General features: G+C 37.7%; 2 protein-coding genes across 3 annotated transcripts in view; both read right to left on the reverse strand.

Moving 5' to 3' along the window:
- The window catches only part of LOC127371063 (immunoglobulin-like and fibronectin type III domain-containing protein 1), a 190,148-nt gene that overhangs the window by 98,544 nt on the left and 67,695 nt on the right, over positions 1-23,909 (reverse strand). The gene's annotated exons all lie outside the window — the stretch shown is intronic.
- LOC127371069 (metabotropic glutamate receptor 4-like) overlaps positions 1-23,909 on the reverse strand; it is a 157,047-nt gene that overhangs the window by 24,818 nt on the left and 108,320 nt on the right. For both annotated transcript variants that reach the window (XM_051413648.1, XM_051413649.1), the window contains 4 exons: positions 12,798-12,933; positions 12,438-12,592; positions 11,967-12,107; positions 843-1,043 (listed from right to left, as the gene is read on the reverse strand). In XM_051413648.1, the coding sequence (XP_051269608.1) occupies positions 843-1,043; positions 11,967-12,107; positions 12,438-12,592; positions 12,798-12,933 (633 nt within the window). The remainder of the gene's footprint in view (positions 1-842; positions 1,044-11,966; positions 12,108-12,437; positions 12,593-12,797; positions 12,934-23,909) is intronic.

Consider the following 23,909-nt stretch of genomic DNA (forward strand, 5'->3'; position numbering starts at 1 on the left):
CTTAACATTTTAGACCACTTTAAAAGAGATCAAATTTGTCAATAATCCCTCCAAAATACTAAAAAAGGTCACCAAATGATGGATGAAAATCCTAAAAATATTCATGCTGCGATCTGGTATCAAGGTATTTGAACAGCTGGGGGTTTTTATAACATTTTTTGGTAGGAAAGCCATACATCCTCTAAATACCCTCTAAATACCCTCTGTCACTACTTTGTGGTTGTAAAGTTTCATAAGTCTGTGATTATCCTAGAGGTCACGTCATTTAACAGTGAGGTCAAGTTTTAAAAAATGGTCTCACTACAATAAAATTGTAACTATGGACACTAACATCATCAAACATGAATACAATCTGGCTCATTGAATACACTGGATTCTCAGGTTTCCAGTCATACCAAATTTATGCAATTCAAATATTGTTTAGGGACTTAGAAATATTCAAATACACAATTTTCTGAATAGGTTAAATAACACATGCTTTTTGCCCAAAGCTGTAAGGGATTAGCATAAATTGGCATTTCTGTAAAGGGGAGACTCGTGGGTAGCCTTGGAACCCATTTTCTTTCAGGTACTTTGAGGTGAGAGGTTAAGGGACTCTTTGAAAATGACAATTATAGTGTTTCCCATGCCAATAGGCTATTTAGCGTAAATTTGGAGCATTATTTAGCCCCCTGTCCCAAGAAGAAAAAAGGGTTGGTACCAATAGATACCTTAGGTCTAGTAGTTTCATATGATACCAGTATCTTCACTCCAGCTTAAACCTATAGCCTCTGAAAGACAGTAATGTCTGCAGAGGACACAGATGTACTAGCGGAGTTTAAAAGGTTATAAACGTGACTGACCTGCAAAGTTTAGACGGCGGATGTGCTTAAGCAGATGAGTGCCGTTGATGGGATCCATTTTAGCGCAGAGGCCCACCTTCCCCGGGCAGAGCTCCTGGTGCATATTGTGCAGGGCATGAGCCATTGCATAGACTGCATCAATAACAAACTGCACCTTTCCTTCTTGCTCATAGTTCGAGTCCTTTCCTATCCGCTCCTGATCTGTAAGACACAGACAAATGTAAATTAGACACATGACATGCATAATGATACTGTATGTGTGTGGTTTTGTAAATTGGTTGCATACGTTCATGGAAAATGCATCCTCTGTGGTCCCCCGTTTGGCTCATTGTTAACTGCGTCAGGTGTGAGGTTGAGACGGACATTTGTAACCATGTAGTTAAACAATTGTGAGGGAGAAAGACAATGATTTCACAAGTGGATATGAACCACTCAGTTGGGAAGAAGATCTGTAATTCTGTCACATCATGCAATCAAGAAAAATGTAATCACATAAACACTCAAGTGGTTTCTATGAATGGGTCTAGCTTAAAGAATTATCTACTTGTGAGTTTGCCACCGACTCTTGTTCAAAGTAGGCTCATGATGAAGTAGCATATTTAGTGCTTATTCCAGAAAATTAATATGCATAATAGTACCCCAAAAATGTTTTTTTTTTTTTTTTTTTAAAAGATCATTCTTGAAACGCAGCTATAGAATAACGAATCTTTTCAACACTTCTACCCTCGCGGCAGCCCCACTTTGGAGAGCAGCTCAAGTTGGACAGCACAATTCTGTGCAAACCACTTGGAATGAGCTGAACCTTTTAAATGGAGGGTGTGGCGTCAGTCCAAAAGGCATAGAAGAAAATGCATTGCTCCTCTGTGAGTCTTATTCTTACACTGAATGGGTCTTGCCTCTTGCAATTAGCTAGAAGGTAAATATCTGGATCGCTGCAGAGGAGCAAATCAATTCCAATATCTGGAGTGCAAGGTTTTCTCCTCCGGGAAATCTCATCAGTTAAAAACAAAAACTCTTTCTTGTCTCTCTGGCAGGAGTACATGGATTTCCCTCTGAGTGATTTTGTACACATTAGGTCTTGGACTTACATGTCTATGCCATTAACTATTACCTTTACCATTTTCCATTAGCAGCTTGCCTGAGATATGTTTGAATGTGATTGAATCCTTGAATCCTGACCCGCTTGACTTGAGTGTCCAACTGTGAATTCATGTCTGTTATAAGGAGTTCGGTCTAGACCTGCTCCATTTGAAAAGTGTCTTGAGATAACTTCTGTTATGAATTGGTGTTATACAAATAAAATTGAATTGAATTGAACTGAATGTCTTTATTGCCCGGGTGTATTTAGGGGCCAATACAGTGAAGATTCAGAGAAGCAGGAAATGGAGACATCCATTCACAGGACAGGGATAATCCGCTCATAGGCTCAATGTAATAACTTGTGATAGGAGTTTATTAATCCTGGCCCCGCTTGTTGCATAGGTTTTTGTGATTGTTAATTGCTAAGAAGATACGACATGCAAATCCCAACTTCTCCTTTCTCCTCACGAGCCACGAATCTTAAAGATGTCTCAATGTAACTCTGCTGTATGTGGGAAAGAGATTATAAAAAGCAGGTGTGTTCAATTTAGATTAACAATAGACTAATTACCAGGGATGAGCTAATGATAGAGCTGCATATATTTATATACCTGCCAAATGGAATTCAATTAAGCTTAGCAAGTTAATAAGCACGCAGTGGAGGATCTGCTGATGAAATTTCTACAATAATGACTATACCGTTGGGTGCAAAATTACTCGATGCTGTGGACAGCTGAAATGCTTGTCACCAAATTCTGCAAAAATATGAAATAGTGCTGATGTCCTACCTTATTTGCGTCAGTAGCTGTATTAAGGCGCACAAATATTGCTTTGCACAGTTTATACCCTATCTCAGAATTATATTAAAAAAAAGAAAGAAAATATATTTGTAGGAATAAAGGAATATTTTACAGTCCTAATCAGTCTTCACTCTCGTCTTGTTTTGTGAGAAAATCATATCATGAACCCAGTATTGTGAGTTGAATGTATCATTACATCCTTTATTCAAGAATGGATGTTCTTTTTATACAATACAAAACATTTTTTTAAAACAAAATTTGATGTCGCCTTTGTCAAGAAACACAACTCAATGTAAGAAATAAATGTATGTAAGTGTTTTGTAAGGTTTAAGTTTAACAGTTTGGAAGTTATGAAGTTACAAAAATTTAAAGGGACATTGTGTAGTGTTTTAAGTATTTTATTAGCTAAAATCAATGTCTTCATTCATAAATGTGTCCTCATTGGTCTAAAATTACCTCTGCCAATGATCTGACTTATCCTCGTCAGCGAAGAATTTCTTATCTGTATATACATTGGACGGGCAAGTCCATGGACGCTTCCGTGTCGTTCCGCCATTTTGAAAAACTATAATCGCCGAGAGGGACATAAAGCACTAGCCTACCTGTGTAACTAATCCACAACGCGTTTTTGTTCAGAGCCAGCGTCAAGTGACTGAAACCAGCTATAACGGAGAAGGAGATCAGTGAGAGGCGCTTGTCACTGCCCCGGCACATTTGAAAGTCTGCACTGCACTTTAGTTCATAATGGAGGATCATACTTAAACGAGGCCACAGGAGAAGGAATCCTCGTCGCCAAAGAAAGCAATTAAAAAGGCAACGCGAATTCAAAAAACGAGGGAAAACATCGGGGTAGCTTTTCCCAGGTGGAAAGAGCTAATGAAGGAGAAAGACTTTCAAAGGGACGCTGAAGTTGCCTGCTTTCTCCGCAACAGGTAGGCTTCTTGGTACATAACGGCTACCGTAGTTGCAATACGCACTTGAAAAGGCGAGGCACTAGAGAGCACTATTCGTTTGAATGCCAAATACAATTTCATCGCTAGATGGGGGAAATTCCTACACAATGTCCCTTTAAGAAGGTTAATCTGAGAGGATTTTCCTTTCCTAACAAAGCAAATGTATAATATACAAAATGTGCTGCAGTCATACTGCTATCTACCAGCTACAGTTTGGACTACCTCGATACCACACACATTGTGAAAAAGCAGTATGTCACAGGCAGGCAGCAGAACACACAGTCATCAGTAAAATAGTACATTAAAATGTATGCTGTTGTGGAATGACATCTTGCTCTGATTTGTCTTATTGAGTAACACTAATACAGTGCCCAAGTATTGAATAGAAAAAGGTGACACCAGGGAACACCTATTGTAAACACATAATCAACCCTGTACCTGCCGGTGTAGAACTGACATAATTAGCCATGTTCATAATTTAACTGTGGTGCAATATTAAGTATTTAATTAATTATTATGATATGTTGAGTCTTTCTGAGGAAATACACACACATTTTCTGGCCCAGAATCTGGAACAAATACTCACATTTGTATTTATGTAAAGGTTAAAACACACACGGCATGATTGTTTCTATTCACTGTCAGTGTGGTGGCCATAGTTGACTTATACATTAACCTCTGGACTGTTTCCGGCACTCTGGACAAAAATTGTGTGTACATAAATATTGAATGAATCAGAATGAGTCAGAAAAATGATATCTATTCCTTGATCAAATTTAAAAACCTGTTTCACCAAAATATCTTTTTTTTCTCTTTCATCATCTTAACAGATTTTCAGCTTCTGTTAATGAGTTGGAAATGTGGATATTAGTGATCCTTATCCACATTATCCATAGTCACATTTTGTGACAGTCATTTGTCATGCAACATCAGTCTTCTCAAGGTTCAAGCAATTTTTAACAGCCACTTCAATCTGAAAGAGTGCTAGCCCCCAAATCAGCAAAGGTCTCCCTCTGTTAGCCATCTTTCATTTACTACATCTCCATCTCCAGCCCCTCGCTGCTGACCAGAGGCGTTTTAATGTCCCAGATTAGCTCATGAGCTTTTGAAATGCATGAATTATTGTTGGAGGTTACGGCTCAGTAATTAAGGGCCACAGGGCCTTGATTGGACAGAGATTGTCACAGTTTGGCCAACATGCTTATGCCATGGGGAATCCTGCGAGCCAGAATGGGTGTGAGAGTGATATTTCTCTTGCAGGCTTGGCAGGCCACCCACACTAACTTTGTATTGTCTCTTCTCCATAAGACCATTTCCCTTTCCCCCCCAGTCTCTCTAACTCTGTCCTCATTGGCATTTTGGCTCTTTCACACACATTTTCCAGGCTGGCGTTTTGCTTTCAGAGAAATCCAGTCAGATTAACCAAAGCAGAAGCAAAGTGTGGGTGTTTTCCACTCTGAGTTGTCACACAAGACATTTTGTGACAGTGTGTGTGGGCTCAGACCTTTGACCATTTTTTTCAGCTTGCGACTGGCCACAGGCCATCCAGTCTTTTCCTGCCAAGGCAGTTGGGCTTCCCCTTAAATTAATGTGACACTGCTGCTATATGTGCTACTCTTCTATTTTATAATTTGGTGCTTCTTAAGTTTGACTTTATTTCTGATTTTACAGCTAAAGCTGCTATCTTTGTCTTTTTAGGGCTAGAACTAACAATTACTTTAATTATTGATTAATCTGTGAAATATGTGTTCAATTAAATTCTTTTAGACTATAAAATATGAAATGTTCATCACAATTTCCTAGAGCCAAAGATGGTGTCTTTAAATTACTGACTTTTTACAACCCAAATCCAAAGACATTGAATATAAAAGGGAGAAAAGCAGCAGATGTTCAATAGAGAAACTAGAATCTGACTGTGACTGAGACTGAGACCGAGACTGTTTGTTTTCTTTTCCTGATAAATCACAAACAAATAATCTATTATTAAAACTGCTGTCAATTGCTATCAAATAGACCCAAAACCAATCGTTTTTATATCAAAATTGTGCTTTGAATTAGGATTTTTTTTTTAATTAGGATTTATGTTTAAAACTATGTGAAGTTTTAAAAAAAAATTCAAAAATTCAAAAATTCAAATTCAAATTGATTGTTGATTTTATCAGCTATAAAGAAAACTGTAGCCAGCTATTTTATTCAGCTGTAACTCATCAAAAGTCCAGATTGTGAGCTTTTATTTACATCTAAAGAAATCTAGTATTTCTGGTGTGAACTAGAGATTAGTAACATGTAACCGACACACATCCCTACTATAAACCATGCCTGTTGTAGATACGGTTCCTGATGCCTGCAGACTTTGTCAAGAGTCGTTGCTACAGTTTAGTTGATAGACAACTTTTAGTGCCAGTTATTGGTAATAATTTTTTTGCATTAAGAGTTGGTAGATTTTTCCTTTTTTACAATAATAATAAAACATGTAACATCAACACAGTAAGCTCATTAATATCACTTCTTGAGGATAATTAAGCATATTGCTTTACTTGTACTTGATATCCACATATAATGTTACTGTGCCCTGCACTCACTTGGCCACCAAATACTCAAAAACGTCAAATACTGGAAATACTTGATACATTCACAAGTAATTTACAAGTCCAGACCCTGGGAGATTTAACCTGCAAACTAGTTTAAGTTGGTTATTATTGCAGCTATAGTTTTAAAATATATTTCCAAGTATAAATATGTTTGAATATGCTTGGTATACACTATCTTGTTTAATACTATGTATACAACCAATACAGGCCTGGAACTCATTTATAAAAAATAATCACAATTTAAATGACAATCACAAAAATCAAAGTTAGATATTTTCCTCAAAGCAAACAGTCCCACTGTATTTTGTATTTATTTTCATTATACAAAAGAAAATCCCTCTGCAACAAACTGGCAACAAACCTCTAACCCAGTGCATGCTGGGAAAGGCTCCAGCCCCCTGCAACCCTGAACAGGATAAGCGGTTTAAAAAATAGATGCTTGGCTGAAAAAGCAAAGCACATGCTTGCTTTATCTGCATAGCTGTGTTTCCTGCTGCTCCCCCACATCATTAATACGCAGGAGAACCACAAAGCCTATGAGATGGGTTCCTGCTCTACCTCGCCTCTCCTTTCCACATTAATCAATATCAGTTTTACATCTCCTTCATTCACAGATAAAAGACACTTTTTTCCGAGTCACTCATGCCCTCCTTATCCTTTGATCACACTGAGGAGTCTAACCCTCTCAGGACACTGATAATTCTGCAGCATGGCCCCATGAGCCTCCTCACAGCTGCCTTGGAGACACGGCAGAGCTCTCCACCAGTGGAGAGGCACCACTAGTGTCACACTTTAACCTCAAAATACATGCTGCGAGACTCTCTTTCCCCACACAGAACAGCTGACAGCGAATTTTAACACTAAAATTCCCGTAGAGAAAGGCAAGCTACTGACTGCATTCACTCCAACTATAGTGAGTCTTTACCATGTTGATGTTGGTATGCTTGCGCCAAAGGATTGTATTTTTTATTAATTTTAGAAAGAACATGAACATTTAGATACAAAGAGATAGCTGAAGTATCTAATCATCAAAGGATAATTTACTTTTATGTTAACTTTGACCAGGTTTTTGATGTCTTACAGTATAGTTATCACATTATTTGGTTGACTGCTTCTTGTCTTACTTGTGTACAAGTCTGCAAATAAATTATAAATCTAGTGAAGAGCCTGACATTTTCAAGCAGCCCATCTTTATTTCTTATTTTTTATACTTTTCTTTCTGTTATTTAAGGCACTTCAAACAATGAAATGATCCTTCTAACAAATGTTTCCTGCGTAGACAAATCCTGATATATCTTACTCCAAAATCGGAACAGAAATCCACCAGCCAGATATTGTTAAAGGGGCACTCCACCTGTTTACATTATTGAGGACTACAACTGGGTATGTGAATGAAGTTGTTTAAAGCCTTGTGTGGCTTCAGAGGGAGATTGCCAAACCTCTGTAGCCCGCTCCTAATTGCTCCTTGAGGCTAGCAGCTCCAGGCTACATTAGCTGCTAAAACCATAACACACCCAAATCTCCAACCAAACCCTCGCATTGTTTGTTTTGGTTTTTCGGGGATCAGGAATATTGACAGTCTTTTCCCTTAAAACTTAAGGTGGGATAGTCATTGCCAAATTCCACTGGAAAACTCAGTGAAAACTTCAGCACTGCCAATCTTTAATCTACAGTTACTGCTTAAATGTCCATTACCTCTAAATGTATTTATATAATTTATATAATCTTGAATCTACAGTTACTGCTCAAACGTCTATTACCTCTAGATATACATCTATATACATTTTCCAGTATTTCAGTCACATTTTGTGTTATGACTCCAGGGACAGATGAATAGAACTCTATTTAGATTCAGGACTAAAAGCTGATGTATGCACAACATCAGAAATATACATACACCATATAACCTTACACCAATGCATAAACGCTGAGCCATATTCTACACCTTATTGTAAAAATATAAAAACATGTTATGAGCGCGCTGATCAGACGGCACGCTTCTGAACCGTCACAGGAGCTCCCCAAGGAGCCTGCCCAAGTTCTCGTCAGCATTCCCGTTGGCAGGTAACCAGGGGTCACTCCTACCAATCTCAAGACTAGCTCATCTATCAGTATCATCTTAGCAACCTGAGTGTTACCCTACATAAAACGCTTCTGTGTTCTCTCTTGTACTTAGTGCTGGGCCTGTGAAGACAATGCCAGCTGTTGGTTTTAAAGACAACCTCTTGAGTAAAAGTTGCAGTTTCTCTCTAGTGCATTTAGTGAGTCAGTACTGTTTCAGCAGAACTGTTTCAGTTGTTTATTGTTTTGCCAAAACCTTCTTTTTATAATCCTGATTCTATAAATAAATAAACATCAAGATTCCCCTGAGTTTTGAGTGTCTACACTACACACTCTCTTCTCATTGGACATCATTACATCAAATATATGCGATCATACCCAGTTAGACCTGGACATATATCAGTATCACTGAATTTTGTCTGGCACTAGCATCGTCCAAGCAGCCTTTGAGTTGTTATAGACAGTAGGGGTGAAGTAGTGATAATCTTATTATAATACCATTCATGGCATATTCAATTTTACAATATACTGTATAATGATATAAATATATAGTCTTTGAGAAACCTTTAGAGATAAAATAATCAGATGGGAATGTCTGCTTGTGGGTTGTCCAGTGAATTAATAGTCCAGTGTGTAACATTTAGGAGGCTCTGTTGGCAGAAATTGATTATAATATGCATAGGTATGTTTTCATTAGTATATAATCATTTGAAAATAGGAATCATTATGTTTTTGTTACCTTAAAATAAACCTTATATAACTACAGATGCCACAGGTTGCCTTCCATAGAGGCTGTCATGTTTAACCTTGTTTTCCACAGTAGCCCGAAATGGACAAACCAAACCTAGTTTTTCGCACATTTCGTGGCCACCGTAGTTTCTCCTTCGCACTTGGAAGAGGAGGGTAAAACGAGGGAATTGCAATCTCACAACTAGACCTTTAGATGCCACTTAATCCTACAAACTTCTTCCTCACATTGATATGCTGTAAATCCAATATTTCCATAAAGCAGTCCTGCGCACTGATTGGTCTATTACAAACAGAGACGTCGAATGGATAGCTACCCGTGGTATAAACTGTACGATGAAATATCTGACACAGATTTCTGTCAACTATCTACGTCTTATTGCCCAACCATAATGCACAGCCATTACTGGTGCATTTGGAGACAATGTACTGTACACTCAGCTGCTACAGTAGTTTATTATGTACAGCTAAAGTGCCTGCAGTGGTAGACACCATAACAGCCTTGCATTTAATCCTGCTTTTACAAAGGTCACAACGTTAAATTTTTGTTGGAAGTATTTTGAGGAGTCACTTCATCCCCCCAGTTTTTCTACTGTATGTCGTTGAGGGATCTAGTGTTCTTTCTAAAATTGGAGAAAATTAAGTTTTGGCTGCAGGGACATCTTGAGAAATTCAAATCTATGTGTAGTCCGATTATACAATACTTTGATAAATTGAAGACACTCTCTATAGATTCATAACTCTTTCCTGTGACTGTAGGCTCCTTTTTTTCCTCATTATCTGTTCATCTGCTTTTTTTTTTCTCCCTCCTGCAATTTATTTATTTTGTGTATAGAGTTATTGTAACTGTAAAGTGCTATTTGACTTTTGAGGCAGTGCTATTTGTTCTGTGTTTGGTTGATTGATGGATTGATGGTATGATTGTGTTATTTGTGTTTTTGAGAATGAACATACTGTTATGAATAAACATAAGTGCTGATTAAACTTTATTGTCATTTTGGAAGCTATAGATTGTGGTGCTGTTGAATTGTATGGCGTGACTGACAGGTGTTTCTAATATTTTGTCTACCCCCTCTAAAAGCAGTTTTGCCCTGATTCCCTCTGTCATATTTTCTTCTTCTTTGCCACTGTGCTGCCGTACATGAAGTTGTGTAACACATGTGTGGACGCACTGTTGACATACTGTCACGACATGTTCTTGTTCATAAATACTAGTGTCTGTAGCGTATGCAGACTGTGCACACACACATCTGGCTCCAGGGCAGTTTGGTGGCTCAGCAGTTAGCACTGTCACCTCACAGCAAGAAGGTCATTACTTTGATTCTTTGGAGTGTGTGTGTTTTCTGCCTAGAGACACATTTCTCAGTCAGTCATGAGGCTTGTGATCGCCCTTAAGTATGAATGTGAGAATGAGTGTCCACATTATTTGTTGCACATCACTGTCCTCACTGTAAAATTAAAAAAAAAATTAAAATTTTAAATAAATGTTGCTCTCTTTTCATATCAGTGTGTGCATAATATAGGGTTCAGTGACATTTAATTTCCAATGTACTCCAAGGCCATGTTTGAAAAATAAATTCAATTTTCAATTCAGTTCAGTTTTATTTCTATAGCGCCAAATCATAATAATCATAATAAGTTATCTCAGAAAACTTTTCAAATAGAGCAGGTCTAGACCGTACTACTAAAATTATAATAATAAATATAATCTGAAATGGGGTTCTCTTTGTAAATGTAAATGTAAACTTTTTTTGCATTAGAATTACTGCATTTAGCTTTCAGGTTGTGATATGAGCTCGCAGAATATGGCCTTCCTCCCTCTTTGGAAAAGCAAACATTAGCAATTGCAGGTTGTCTGGTGCTGCTCTAAGAGTTCGGACCTTCTTGGTCATACATTGAATATTATCTAATGACAATCGTTATACAGACTTATTGCGTACAAACGTAATTGTACAGCAGAATATCTTTTTGGAGCATCTATTCAGATAATTTTAAAATCTTCCATTAATTTCTGTAAAACATGAGTGACTAACTGACTAGTGATGAATATCTGGTAATGAAAAAAGTATAGCTCTAACACAGTAGAATAAATAATCCTAGTTTATGTCGTAGTAGCTAATGTTAGGTAGTAAACAACAGAAGCTTGTTTTAAATATATATATATATATATATATATATATATATATATATATATATAGAGATTAGTATAACTTTTAGGTTGCAAGACAGTAAATTATTACGTACTCTGATCACAGGATGAGCTGTTACATTATGCCACTCATTTAATAATGTCTCACATCCTGACACTCAAATGATTTTCACTTTCATAGTCATGTTTGTTTATTAGGAGGAAGCATCCTTTATATTGACCTCTATTAACAGTAACAGTGACTGATTTCTGTATGTTTTTGTAAAGTAATTAAACTAAAAAACCATTAAGATAACAGAGATTTCTTTGAGGAAACCACCAGATAATACTAGCCTCATCTTTTAAACTAATGTTGTACTACTTAATTGGTGTTTAAATCTTAATAAAATGTGCAGTGTTTTTCAGCCTCAGGATAGAAAGTGCTATCTACAGCTGTATAACGTATGGCACTGAGCCTGAAGCTTTAACCACGCTGCCCAGCTAAGCCATTCACTTATTATAGCCATGTGGGTAAACACCCTAGACTCAGCAGAAATATAGTGGAGCACTGAAATGAGCTGTGAGATTACCTGTGATTTTGAATATTGAATGTATAGCTGTTCCATTTTTTATAGGTGCTGTCAAAAGACTTTAACCATGAGCCAAATGTGTCACCTTCATCAAAGCATCCAAACAATTCACGTTGAAAATTTTAAACAAAAACAACATTAAACAGCTTTTTCCCCAACAGGAGAATATCTTACTTGTGCACTTTTTGAGGCCAGACCCTTTCTTCACGGCATGACGGCTGAGTTTGCAGTTGAAGTTGTTCTCCCAGAACTCAGCAAACCAGATATTCCTTCTGTTGTTTTCCAGCGTTCGGCTGATGAAGTAACGATCAAACCCTAGACAGATCAATGGGTTCATTGTCATTGACACAGTCGCTGTCAGTGTAAACAACAGTGTTGGTGCCGTCTGTGAGCCAGACCTCTGATGTGTTCTACAGTATAATTGATTGAATATTGCATGTTCAATTTACTTTGTTGCTTTGTTTTATTAGATTTTAGTTTTCAGACCTTTGATGATCAAAAGATGAATGGTTAAGCATTACAAAGCAACTTTCTTCTGCTAACAGATACAGCTCTGCATCACATGAAAAGAACATTTCATTGGCGTGGTGAAATGGTTTTATTACACAGGGATATCTGATGTAAGCACAATGCTCCTCTCTGTACCTTTGATGGACTGCCGCTTGGGCAGGATGGTGACTGCTCCTTCTGCCATCTCCTCCTGGTGCACAACCGGAGAGATCTTTGAGCCCCAGCTGTCCGAACCCACCCAGATGAAATGACCTGTCTGGTTGGCCTTTTTAGCCGCATGGAGTAGCCGCCTGCAAAGGTGACGAAACAGATGTTGCCATGGATAAGGTCATCATCCTGACCAGCTCCACTTTGATTTTGTTTTGCAATTCATTACACAGTGGTCTGGCAGAGCTGGACTGAAATGGCTAGGTCCCCACACAGCTCTGTACTGTCTGCTGCAGTCATGTTTTTTAATCTTCAAAGGTGTGTTATGTAGCTATTACCCGGCCTTACCTGATATCATCTTCGTTGGCAAAAAGTATGACGACTCTTGCGTTTGGGTTTTCTCTGAGTCGTCGAATGACCTTGTCAAACTCTCCCTGCTTGGGCTCCCGAGGAATCTTGACGGACTGGGAGATGCACACGCCCCCTAAACACAGAAGTTTATAGATGTCAATAGGATAATTTAGAGAAACTGTAGAACCACATCTTCACCAGAAATTAAACATACAGTGAATTAAACATCAAAAAAGGCACTTTGCTTATTTCTTTCAGCAGAAGAATAACTTGCTTTCAAAAGAAAGAAACATCCTGACAGTCTTTAGTTTCTTAAGGTAAGACCTTTTCTGTATCTAGAGGGTTTAAAATCAGATTTGTCTCACTTATTTTTACATATTTTTAGCAGTTATGTGACAGGGAATGATGTGACACTGTGTAGTAGTGTGTGTGTTGTTTTGTTATTTTGAATAGGGCAAATACAATACATTCCTATAAAGATTAGAGGAAACTTTTATTTTAAAAGGTACTCATTAAAATCTTTTCCTATGGTTACAAAAGTGATGATTGCCTGGGGTTAAATATGTTTCTGTGAGTTTGGGCACTTCCCTATAATAGGGAATGTTCTGCATTTAACAGGAAGTTTAATGCTTATTTTATTCTATGAAACAGACTTAGCTTTGCTTTTACTTTTATGTTCTGTACTTTCCCCCGGGAAGGTAGGCATTTTTCTTCTGCTTCTTCTACAATTTAGTTTTGGTGCTTTTGCTTAATATTTGACTTTAAGTTACTTTTAAATAGTGAATGTAAGGATATTTTCATGTTTTGGAGCTACAGTTTTATTTATAAAACTTTATTTATTATTGTGCCTTGCATAGAAGCACAATACTACTATTCCTATTATTGTGCCTTGCAATAAGAGGATGACAGGTTACAATATGCTATGGGGGATTAATGTGCCTTGCATAAGCAAGCGGCGAGAAAAGAAAAAATGAGTTAAGCTAGCACTTCTCGGTTGTTATGTGCCTTGCAGCAAGCACAATACTATTATTCCCATACTTAGTTATTGTGCCTTGCATAAGAGACATACTATTTTCCCCGGCTTATTATTATTTTCTTCCGTCGCTTTTTGGGGCTTCTTCTCCCGAGCTTTGTCGCACGTACACAAAAAGGTATCGAACGTGCGGCTCGGGGGAATAGTGCTATGACTTTTCTAAGAATTTCGCCAAACGGTTGCCGGTAAATCGCCAAAACCGGTCCAAAAAATGAATGGGTGTGTATTGCGAGAACCTCCAACCGAAAAAACTGCCAGAGTGCGTGACATCATCGCTAGAGTGTGGGGGAGAGGAAAAATTTGTTGAAAAATAAATTTGTAAACTGCTGTCATGGCCCAAATTTCACTGTACAGAAATAATTTATAGATAGAAACGTAGGTAAATTTGTTGGGGTCGCGTGATACTACTGCTGAAGCTGTCAGACAAATAGTTTTGGCGGAGGCACTGATGCGCCAGAACTCCCTCTCATGGCCCCATCTACCCCATGTTAAAATGGGAGATCTTGAAACGCTTGTTGAACCTCTTCTCTCTCAATCTCCCCAGGTCACATTTTTAACTTTAGCCACTGAAACTCGGCAGTGCTATAGTCACAGATGACGCGCTCACGGTCTTTTCGGTTTTCTTTCGGTGTTCCTGGCCATGCTTTTGAGGGGATTCATTTTAAATGTTTCTGTCTCTCTGAGGAGTTAGAGACAGAGAGGGCGTGCGCGTGCTGTGGGCTCCCTGATTGCCATGACAACTAAAGCCTGCTCCCACACACACACACACGCTAGCTACAGAGAATGACAAGACATTAATAAGCTAGGCTAGCTGGCTAGCTAAAGATAATTAGCAGGTGGCTAACAAGCAAAAATTTAAAGCTGAATGATTTTAATATTAACACAAAATAAGCAATACACCTTAAATATTTTCCCTACTATGAGCTGTTCCTTAATTTATATTAGCCTCCTTCAGGAGATAATATTAAACACATTAACCAAGCTAGCACTCAGCTAGCGATTAGCGCTGTAGCGATTGATGTAGCTAGCGATTAGGGTTAGCTAGGTTGCGTTGTAGGTTGACGTAGCTAGCCTGTTTGGTTTATGTGTTTATGTGTGCTAGTCTAGCTGCTAGCTAAAGAGAATGACATGATATTAATATGCTAGGCTAGTAAGGAGGATGACGGTTATCATATGCTATAGGGAGGATTACATGGCATTAATAATCTAGGCTAGCTGGCTAGCTAAAGATAATTAGCAGGTGGCTAACAAGCAAACAATTTAAGGCTGAATGATTTTATTATTACGAAAATAAGTTTAATACACCTTAAATATTTTACCTACTATGAGTGTTCCTTATTTACATTAGCACTCCTTCAGGGCATATACAATAAACACTTAACCCAGCTAGCGTTAGCTATTTCGTTAGCCTTAGCTGTTGAGGCTGATTAGGTTAATATAGTGGTTAGCGTGGTAGACATGGTATTAACATATGGGCCGAGAGGCACATCAAATTGCTTTAGGAATTTTCTAGTTTTATTTTCTTCCGTCGTTTTTGGCGCTTCTTCTCCCGGCTTTTGTGCCGTACACAAAAAGGTTCAAACGTGGGCTCGGCCGGGATCGAGTGCTATGACTTTTCTAAGAATTTCGCCAAACGGTTTCCGATAAATCGCCAAAACCGGTCAAAAATGAATGGGTGTGTATTGCGGAACCTCCAACTGAAAAACTGCCAGAGTGCGTGATGTCATCGCTAGAGTGTGGGGGGAGGAAAATTTGTTGAAAAAAATTTGTAAACTGCTGTCATGGCCACAATTTCCTCTACGAATAATTTATAGATAGAAACGTAGGTAAATCCGTTGGGGTCGAGTGATACACTGCTGAAGCTGTCAGACAAATAGTTTTGGCGGGAGACGCACTGATGCGCCGCAACGCCCTCTCACGGCCCCATCTACTCCCATATTAATTAGAGGAGATCTTGAAAACGCTCGTTGAACCTTTTTCTCTCAATCTCCCCAGGTTTTTTATTTAGCCACTGAAACTCGGCACTGCTATAGTCCAGATGCGGCTCACGGTCTTTTCGGTTTCTTTGGTCGTTCCTGGCCTGCTTTTGGGGGATTCATTTTAATGTTTCTGTCTCTCTGAGGAGTTAGAGACGGGGCGTGCGCGCTGCTGTGGGCTCCCTGATTGCCATGACAACCAAGCCTGCTCACACACACACACACACACAGCTAGCTACGAGAATGACAAGGCATTAATAAGCTAGCGCTAGCTGCTAGCTAAAGATAATTAGCAGGTGGCTAACAAGCAAACAATTTAAAGCTGAATGATTTTAATATTAACACAAATAAGAACAATACACCTTAAATATTTTCCTACTATGAGCTGTTCCTTAATTTACATTAGCACTCCTTGGGCATAATACAATTAAACACTTAACCAGCTCACTTAGCTAGCGTGGTTGCTGCGATTAGCATGTGCTGGTTGCTTGCTGGTTGCGTGCTAGCGCTAGTTTGGTTTATGTGTTTATGTGTGCTGCTCTAGCTGCTGCTAAGAGATGAATGATATTAATATGCTAGCGCTAGCTAAGGGGTGACGGTTATCAATATGCTATGGGGGTTACTGGCTTAATAACGCTTGCTTGTGCTTTTAACCTACCCTGCTTTCGGGCTTTATTTTAGTTATTATATTATTATTAGATGGGAAGCTTGTCGAGGTATTGCTAAGGCACAGAGAGCATTTATGCAATGCAACGTCATCTGGTAAGGCTAGCCAATAAAATACATGCAAATGCATTCCTGGTGGATCCCACCCCCAACAACACATCCCCCTGTGCTGTTTTAACGCAGGGCTGATTTCAGTTTGAATCCCCACTTAGACCCACTATGCATACACAAAATTAACAAAACTTTGAATCCTTCCATAAGCAGACTGAAATAAACAAACGAAAAAAAGCCCAAAAGAATGTTGTGATGTGTTTTGTGCAGTCAAAGCAATGTTTCCAGTGCTTCTTCAACAGGATGAGATTTAGAGTGCCTCAGTGTGTCATGCTTGTCTGAAGAATAGTTTCTTAGCATCCTGCAGCTCCCAGGACAATGGGGACACAGCCAAGAAATGTCTTTGTACATACAGTACACTGTAGATCCTATACAGACACATACTGTACCTTTCACCGTTGAAGACCAGTTTAGAGTAAAGGAAGATTATAATTGTAAATACCTCTGCCAAGGTGAGTCTTTACTTACAATGTCACACGAAAGATTAACTGTACAGCCTGACAAGCTGTTTTCTAAAAATGAGGAAACAACCAGCATGAGTAAGACTGCTCAACATTATTGAACAATTAACTGCTAATTAATTACACATTCCTCACCATCAGCTGAGTCATGTATTCATGTATTCAACAGCAAAAAGGCTCCTGCCATTGTTATTTTAGGACTGGTGACTGACAAAACCATGGTGGTCTAGACTCACTGTCATTCTGTGGTCTTCCACCCTGGTGCCCGGCTCAATGAAGGGGCAGCTAAATCCCGATTTAGCTGTCTAAAAAAGTTTTGAGGTCTGAGACATAGTTTTGTCCTTGCACAGCTGTCACAGAACCTCGTTAAGTTTGAGAAGGCTGGACAGAATTTCTGACCCAGTCCATAGACATGCAAAGATTTTAAATTTTGTCAGCAAAAAAAAAACTCTGCAACAGTCCTGCATCTAGAGCTGTGTAAAGACAAGTTTTGAGGCTGGTGGACTGCAATAGCCAATACGAGTTTATGACAAATAAAATCAGCATATGCTGCCTGTGTCCAACTTATTTTCTCCAGATTTATCATCTGGCCCTGTAAGGAATTTATTTTCAGCATTAATTACTGCACATGTAGCAGAGTAATTAAGATTCCCTTTGCTCTCAAGCTCCTTTTTGACACACATTTGGTAAAAAAGCAAAGTCAGGATAGAGGAAGGATATCACGACCAAATCCAAGCACAAAATCTTTTAATGTGTGAAGACCGCTTATTCCACATCGTTTAGAATTTTCATCACTGCATCAAAGAAAAATAATTTAAAAGCCCTCGAATTCAGTCATGCAGGCCTGTTGGTTTTTTTACAAGTTTTGTAGTTGCTTCGTTCTCCTGAGGAGTTGCACAGCTCCAATAAAGATACTTTTACTATCCCACATCCTGAAAATTAAACAATAAATTTGCAGGCCAGAATTAGCTCTAGTCTCACGGACACTTCACTGCTGCTCTCTGAGTAGAGTAGTTACTCATAGTTTAATACCTTTACTCTTTATTGGTTATAACAGTGGAAACCAAGCACCTAGAATTGCACTAGTAGGACTGCTTGCAGTGGCTGTGTAGCTGCATCGATTTCATCCACACTGGTCACCAATTAGTGCCCATTTTTCTGTGACTATTTTTTGTGGATGTAGCCAGCTAGCTATGTAGGACGACAACGATCCTATTCTTAATCCAGCCTGCATAGCTCTGATTGGTCAATTGTTCCTTTAACTGGACGAACAGTCACTGAGCACAGCAAGATTTGGGTGGTGATTCAAAAGGGAAAGAAGGTTAGTGTATTTGTAGATTGTTTGTTAATAAATATGAGAGACTACGTTATGGATTAATGGTTGACAAGGCTGTTTTTTGACAGATCTATAAGCCACGTATAACCACATGTGCTGTATTTCCTTTTGCAGGAAGTGCCTTGCATATTTGATCCTAGAAGTGATGTGTAGTATCCCTAAAAATCACACTTTAACTGTCTGGTTGCTTCACATCATCTTTTAGTTTATGCTAGACTGCTGCAGGGAGTGTGTGTCTTGACTGCAGTTGTGAGTGCATTTCATCACCATTTGTGTGTGATGACCCACTTGTCCAGTTGACTCAAACAGGCTCTATTATCGGTCATTTTCGATGTTTACTTGAATTGATGGGTTTAGATAAGTGAGAAACATACAACGCCACACCATCACTTTGCAGTTCCGCACATGTCGCAGTAGAGAACTGCCCTGGTGTTATCTTAACAATGTATTCTCTAAAACTAATGGAAACTAATAGTGACAAGTAATCGCTGCACTGTCAGGACATCCACAGTCATCCAATCTGTCTTTGCCACAATGGCTGAGCAGCTTTCTCTTTCTGCTATTTTTTTAGTTTCCGATGCCTTCCAGATAAAAACAGACATACTGTATGTGAGATCAACAAAATCTCATAAAATCTTCAAGTCAAGCCATCAACAAGTATGTATTTGAATTATGTGAACACTGATCCCACCGCCACAAAATCGGATTATGTCACAACCGCACAAAGAACACACACTTTCATGTTTGCCCCACGAACAAATAAGCTAACGATTAGATTTAGACTGCAGAGAAGAGACGTGTTTATATATAAAAGATGTTCCTCTGTCAAAATGTGAACTGATTTATGTTTTTTAATAGTATATTAGAAGTCAAATTGAGGTCAATTACTCAGTCATGCAGTCAAGCAGGTTCTCACTCCTTATAGCATGAGATCATCAATTGACCACTGTTTGATAGTGGCTAGGTGTGTTTGGCCATAATACTGAATATTTTGATCTCTTTTTATGCCCTGTGTGTTTAATAGTCACAACTGCACCAGACCAAGGTAAAAAAAATAATGACACTTACAATAAACTAGTTATCAGCGTGATGTCATGTTGCACAGCTAATACACACTTTAATGCCTATATCATAATGATAGTGTATACTGAAGTCCATATTCAAAGATTAGGCAACTGAAATTACTTCAGTTAATCTTAACAGCAAGTTTGACTACACTGTAAAACCAGATAAGTTAATTTAACTAAAACAAAATGACAGATTATATCAAAATATTTAAGCAAAAAAACTCAATTCATAAACATGACTATAAATATATGGCAGTGACGCTCTGTGCTGAATATGTAAAAAGCAACTGTTTGCTAACAAGTTCACCATATAAACTACATAAGGTTTTAAGCATTTAACTGTTGTGTAACTGGTTTTACCAACAAGTGGCTTTGAGATGATCATGTTTATTTGTTAAAATAAACCACCAGACTAGTGAGACAGTCTGTACACATAACACAATCTCAGTTGCCAACAATAAAAAATACAGATGCATGAATGAATTTACGAATACAAATTATATGCAAATTCTTTTATGAGCAACATGTGACTGTGAGCACTGAAAATCTGGGATAAAATCAGGCATGCTAAACTCTATATGAGCTGACAAAAGCTTTGTATTTAAACAATTTTGGGGCCACTTCCTTCATTCTGCCTGTATTTTACATTAGCAAAAGCCCATTTCCAATTTCATGGCTTTCATGTAATAATTCAAAGTAAAACGTACTATAATTTCCTTCTTAAGTCAAAACTGGTTAAAACAGCAGCACGTTTGCTTAACCTTACAGCAGTCCTTTAAACAATGACTGCCTTTTAAATCCACTGCAAACTACAGCGTTCTTGCCCTGTGCTCTAGTGTGAATACATTATGTAAAGACCTCTTTGTCAGTGGGTGAAGTTATGAAAAAAAAATACAAAATGACACAGGACACAGATGTCCGCATGCTGAATACTTATAGCACTAAATCACCAATAATGATTACTTATTGTTGGATTAACGAGAATGTCAGGAAGTAGTGTGATGGAGGTCAGAGCTGAATAGGATCATATAGGTTTTATATGGATGTGTGTCTAACCACATTTAAAATTACACACATGAACTATTCACCCTCAACAGCTACACTGGTTTTACAAATCAAATGTGAACTGCAGAAAAGTCACAAAAGTTCATGGAAGAGTTTAAGTACTCAACTCACAACATATTCAAAGAGGAAAACCGGATGCGGAGAAACATTGTTTGATGCTAGGAAGTAACTTTGTATGTGGAGGTTTTACCTTCCTGCTGCATTTACAATCAACAAATCTTCTAGGTTTGGTGTTGGCTTGCTTTGAGTCAGGATGTTGTTTTCATTGGTATGTGAGGAGATTTGAAATAACCTCTTCTTGCAAATTGTTCTCTTTTCTTGCCAAGTGCATACTGTAGCCTATAACTTTAAATGCCTATGTGGCTCTGACGTGCCAGAAAATAAATGACTGTCCGACGCTGCCATTTGTTTTTCAAAATAAATTTCCAAGACATATCTTCCACTGCAAGCCCTATCAGCGTGGCTCGTTGTATACTTTAGTCTGTTATGCCATGTCCATGCTCAGTTCATGTTCAATTAAACCAAAGAAATACAATAGTATTAGATCTGAAAACACAATTTGTTTTTTTCTGCTCCACTGAGTTTCCTAATTGTACATCTTTCCCCTGTTATTTGTTCACCACACATGTCTTTTTGTGTGTTTAGTCTGTGAAGCCACTCAAGTAAATAATTAACATGTGGAACGCAAGAGCATGACTTCATCTTTGTTTTATCTTTTTATCTAAGCTCTAGATGCTTCTGGCTTTAAAGGACTGTTTCATATTTGTGCTTTTGGAGTGTGCAAAGTTGTCTGATCTCAGACTTCAGCTTGAAACATTTTGTTAAATTAAGTGAGAACACATATACCAATGGTACTTAAGAGACTACATTTTCAGAAATAGTAAGGTATAGCTTAGAATAATGTGGTATAGAATAATGTTAGTCAACCTATTAGGTTTGTATTCTGTATTACATTACACTCATACATTTGGTATTATTTAAAACAATGTCACAGACGGTGGAGCTGTCTTTATTTGGCTGTCCCACAGATATTTGCATGACATGGTCTGTGTCAGAGTGCAACAGCAACTTTGAAAAACACTACCCAGGAAAAATAAGCAAGAACTAAAAATCAATATCATATTTAGTCATCTTTACTTCTGCCGGGAGGTTGTGTTTTTAGTTTACTTGTTGGCAGGAAATCTCCTAAACTTACAGATTTCAAAGAAACTTGGTGGAGTACTAAACCAAGGGCCAAGGAACAAGTGATTAGTTTTTGGTGGGCACAGAACCAGGCATTTTTTAAACAAAGTGTGGCAAAAGTGTATTTCTTTCATGAGGCTCTTTTTCCTACCATAAATATCAAACTATTCATATTTAAATCTGCAGTAATATATTTTTTTCATATTTTCTTATTGCCTTTCAATATTTTGTTTGTTTCATTTGTTTTTGGTTTGGTTTCACCTCAGGTCAGATTTAGCTCCATTGCAGACAGGGGCCAAAATTAACACCCACCAAGAACCAAATGTGGGTAGATTTTCTGTTTGGCAAGTAAATCTTACCAAAATCAAAATATTAATGTAATAAACTATGCTGAGGGTCTCTACTGCCTTTTGGTGTCATGTACGGATGTGCTGCTTCTGTCCCCTGCTGTCTGTGTGGGAGTCACACACACTACCATATGTGTTTTTACTTACTGTGTCAACATTGTAGTCCTCGTTTGCCGCACCTTTTACCACGGTATCATAATAAAATGTACTGAAACAAATGTACATGTGACACAAAAAGGCAAAATATTATTTAAAATGACTTGACTTATTGTGTCAACGCAAGGATAGGACAGATAGCACCACTATGCTGTTTTTTAATTCTGTCTGCTTTCATATACTGAAGTTTTTCTGTTTGTTTGTTTTTTACAGGCCAATGTCACAATTCTTAATTTTAGGAATTATAGCTGTTGTGAGACTTTAAAATAAAAAATTAAATATATTCCTGTAATGGTTAATTTGAAGCACAAAGTAGGGAGGACAACTAGCTTCAGGCCTTTTTACATGTCAGTGTGAAAGCTGTGGAAGGCTGACAGGTCCGTGTATGTTTTGGTCATTGGATTTTCCTTTCAGAAAGGGGTAATAAAAAACAGAAAACGAGTGGTTATTTGATTTTCGTTTTAAAATACAAAAATGAAAATTGAAATACAAGGCGTTTTTCTTTTTCATGGTCAAAAAGGGATGAGAGAAATTTTAAAAATGATTCGATTTTCATTTTCTATTTCATATAACAAAAAATAAAATCACTAGAAAACAGAAACGGAAAAAAGGCCTGTTTTTTCATATTCTGAGACCGGATGTTGTCATTTACAGGACGGTGCTGTGGAGAAGAAACAGTAGACTAGTAGACTGCGGTCAATCCAGCCGTGAGTCCGATCTCCGTGGTCAAATCAGCCGCACTTAAATTTAGAGTGTACAAGTATTCTCAGCATTATGGTAAATGCGGAGAAACAGCGTATTTACTTCCGGTTTTCAAAATAAAGGTATTTAGAGCCGTAAGCTATAATTAAAATATGTTACATTAAAGTGTTTCATGCGCCCCTGATGAATAAAAAAACACTTTATATCAAGTATCTTTACTGCACCAGTGTGGAGAAATACCAAAATAAAAGTCCATATTTGTACCTCCAAGTGGTATTTTCATATATTTGAGCTACTGTAAAAACACTTTGCTCAATAATTCCTGGCTATGGAAGATATATTTGACTTCTACACATCTAAGACTACAAGTATACTTAATATCAAGCATTTTTACTGTACCAATGTGGAGAAATTGAAGAATAAAAGTCCCATATTTATACTTCCAGATTCCATATTTTCTTATATTTGAGCTACTGTAAAAATGTAAACTGTATGTGGAACCACCTGCAACAGCTGTCACACTGAATAATATAAAAAATAATATGTGAGGAAGAGACAGTAGGTACAATGGTGTTTTGAAGTTAAAACTAATTATTTTTCCCTTTTACCTACAAATGGACACAGCAGAGCTGCAAAATAAGAAGAATGTGGACTGGCATTGCATTTTGTGTGAAAAGTAAACAAATTAGAATTGTGTAGGATTTTGTGTTTAGTGTTTAGTGTTTATACTATCAAGATGTTATTAAACATTTGTGTGAAATTTTGTCATGATTACTGCAGCATTATTGAAGTATAATGAAAATGCTTCACCCATAGCCAGGAAATATTGAGCAATATGTTTTTACAGTGGCTCAAATATATGAAAATACCACTTGGAGGTACAAATATGGACTTTTATTGTTGAATTTCTCCAAATTGGTACAGTAAAAATGCTTGATATTAAGTATGTTTGTAGTCTCATATGTGTAAAAGTCAAATATACCATCAGTAGCCAGGAAACACTGAGC

The sequence above is a fragment of the Dicentrarchus labrax genome, unplaced genomic scaffold (assembly GCF_905237075.1).
Source record: "Dicentrarchus labrax unplaced genomic scaffold, dlabrax2021, whole genome shotgun sequence".
In the NCBI taxonomy this organism is placed as follows: domain Eukaryota; kingdom Metazoa; phylum Chordata; class Actinopteri; family Moronidae; genus Dicentrarchus; species Dicentrarchus labrax.